Below are 1888 nucleotides of genomic sequence, written 5' to 3'. Positions count from 1 at the left end.
GGAGGCGGCGGGATTAACAGGGGAGGCGGCGCCCACAAACGAAGAGGTTATAGAAGGACCGGGCGGAGGCGAGGCGCCGGTGAGCGAGGCGCCCGCGCCATCAGAGGGACGCGCCGCTGCGAGATGGAGGGCGGCGGTGACGGAGGCGAGGCGCGAGGCGGCGGCGGCGGCGGCGGCGGCGGCGGCGAGCGGCGGCACCGAGTCTCGGTGAGCGGCGGCGGGAGGAGGAGCAGCGGCGGCGCTCGCTCGCTGTTGACGGGAGCGCTTTTGAGCCTGGGAGGCCATGCCACTGCGACCGGCGTGCCCGGGAACGGAGATCGCGCGCGCGCCGCCACTCACGACGCGCGCGCGATCTTCGCGGAGTCGGGTCCCCAGAGGGAAGCGGTCTTCTCGGCCGACGTCCAGCGGCGCGCAAGGAAGCAGGCGCAGCGGAGGCGGCCTAGCACCGGCTCGGCGCCGGGCGGTTGCGCTGCCCGCGAGCCGCGTCCTGAGCCTCGGCAGCGCGCTGCGCGGCGCGGCGCTCGCGCCGCTGCGGTGCCGAGAGCGGCATGATGGTTAGACCAGCTGAAGCTCGAGACTCGTCGGGTACGGGTATCACGAGTTTTGGGGGTCACGGGGATAAATGGCGGACACGCGAGGCCCTTATATCTTTACGAGTAGATGTCTTGGCACCAGCTGAACAAAAACTCTCTCCCAGCTGAAGGCTTGCACGGCCCACATCGCCCAGTTCGTGCACGGTATTCGGATTTTGCTATTTGTTCGTGTGGGGGTATATTGCAGATTTGTCAATGGTACCGCGTCTGCGACGCGGGCGCCTTGCGAGCAGAGCTCTTAGGACACCCTTTATATCTTGCGCGGTCAATACCTCGTATGGCGCTGTGCGCTGGTCTGTGAGAGGTTGAGGTGCGAGCCCTGGAGGCCCTGGGGATGGGGGGAATTAACAGACCTTGTTATTGAGAAAGAAGAAAATACCTCATTTGGCGCTGTGCGCTGGTCTATGAGAGGTTGAGGTGCGAGCCCTGGAGGCCCTGGGAATGTTGGCCGCTTTGTGTATCTCGAGACCTCGAGAGAAGGCCGCCCGCAGGGCCCAAGTCAAGAATGGCTTTCTTTTGGCGGGCAACTGGGGATGGGGGGAGACTACCCGCCGGCCTACCTAGAAGGCCCGCGCGCAGGGGGGTGGGACATTGATTGAGACCGGTCATGAATGAGTGCGCGACCCACGCATGTTGCGAGCAGCGTTGTTGATGTTCTGCGCGTCGCCACAGACGGCGGCGCGCGAGAGCTGTTGCGAGTGGTGCTGGGCGAAGCCCCGGGCGCTGCCGGAGGCTGTGCCGTAGTCGGTGCGGTCGACGGCGCTCGGGCTGCCGACCTCTTTGGCGAAGTTGAAGATGATTCTCTTGGTTGGCGGCGCGATGCCGCCCTGGCTTTTGACGAGACAAATTTTGACGATTCCGTTCTTGGAGCGCGTCGTAGTAGTGTCCCCTGTGCTCTTTGACCCAGGCCTTTGCCGGTCGCATGGACAAGCGGGCCCTTAATACAAAAACACACCCCGGCCGCAAGACGTCTCACTTCACAAGTATCCGCTCGGCGGGTGTACTCTTTTTGCGTGGCCGGAGACAGGAAGGAAATTCTGCGAAAACCTCGCCGGGCCCTGCCCCCCCACTTTTTCCCTCGAGGGATCAGGTCCCTCCTTCGACATGGTCTTTGTCGACGTCGGCGAGCGCGCAGACTAGGCAGGCCTTCACGAGCAGCTGATGAAGCTCATGCGGGTGGGCGGAGTGATCGTCTATTACGACACGCTCTGGGATGTCGGAGCTCCACGCGGCGTGCGGGCGGGGCGGCACCCTCGTGACCCCTCCACCTCCATACTCCTCCTCAGGCCGCGGAA

General features: G+C 64.6%; 1 protein-coding gene across 1 annotated transcript; it reads left to right on the top strand.

Annotated features, from left to right (window-relative positions):
• EMIHUDRAFT_374051 (hypothetical protein) lies at positions 1–567 on the top strand (the record flags this gene model as incomplete). Its single annotated transcript, XM_005771747.1, has 1 exon — positions 1–567. A coding segment is annotated over one exon (362 nt), but the record flags the coding sequence as incomplete, so codon positions are not given.
• Positions 568–1888: the final 1321 nt, after the last annotated feature.

The sequence above is a fragment of the Emiliania huxleyi genome (assembly GCF_000372725.1).
Source record: "Emiliania huxleyi CCMP1516 unplaced genomic scaffold EMIHUscaffold_3719, whole genome shotgun sequence".
Classification (NCBI taxonomy): Eukaryota; Haptophyta; order Isochrysidales; family Noelaerhabdaceae; genus Emiliania; species Emiliania huxleyi.
Note: the sequence above shows the minus strand (reverse complement) of the source record. Positions and strands in the feature narration are given on the sequence as shown.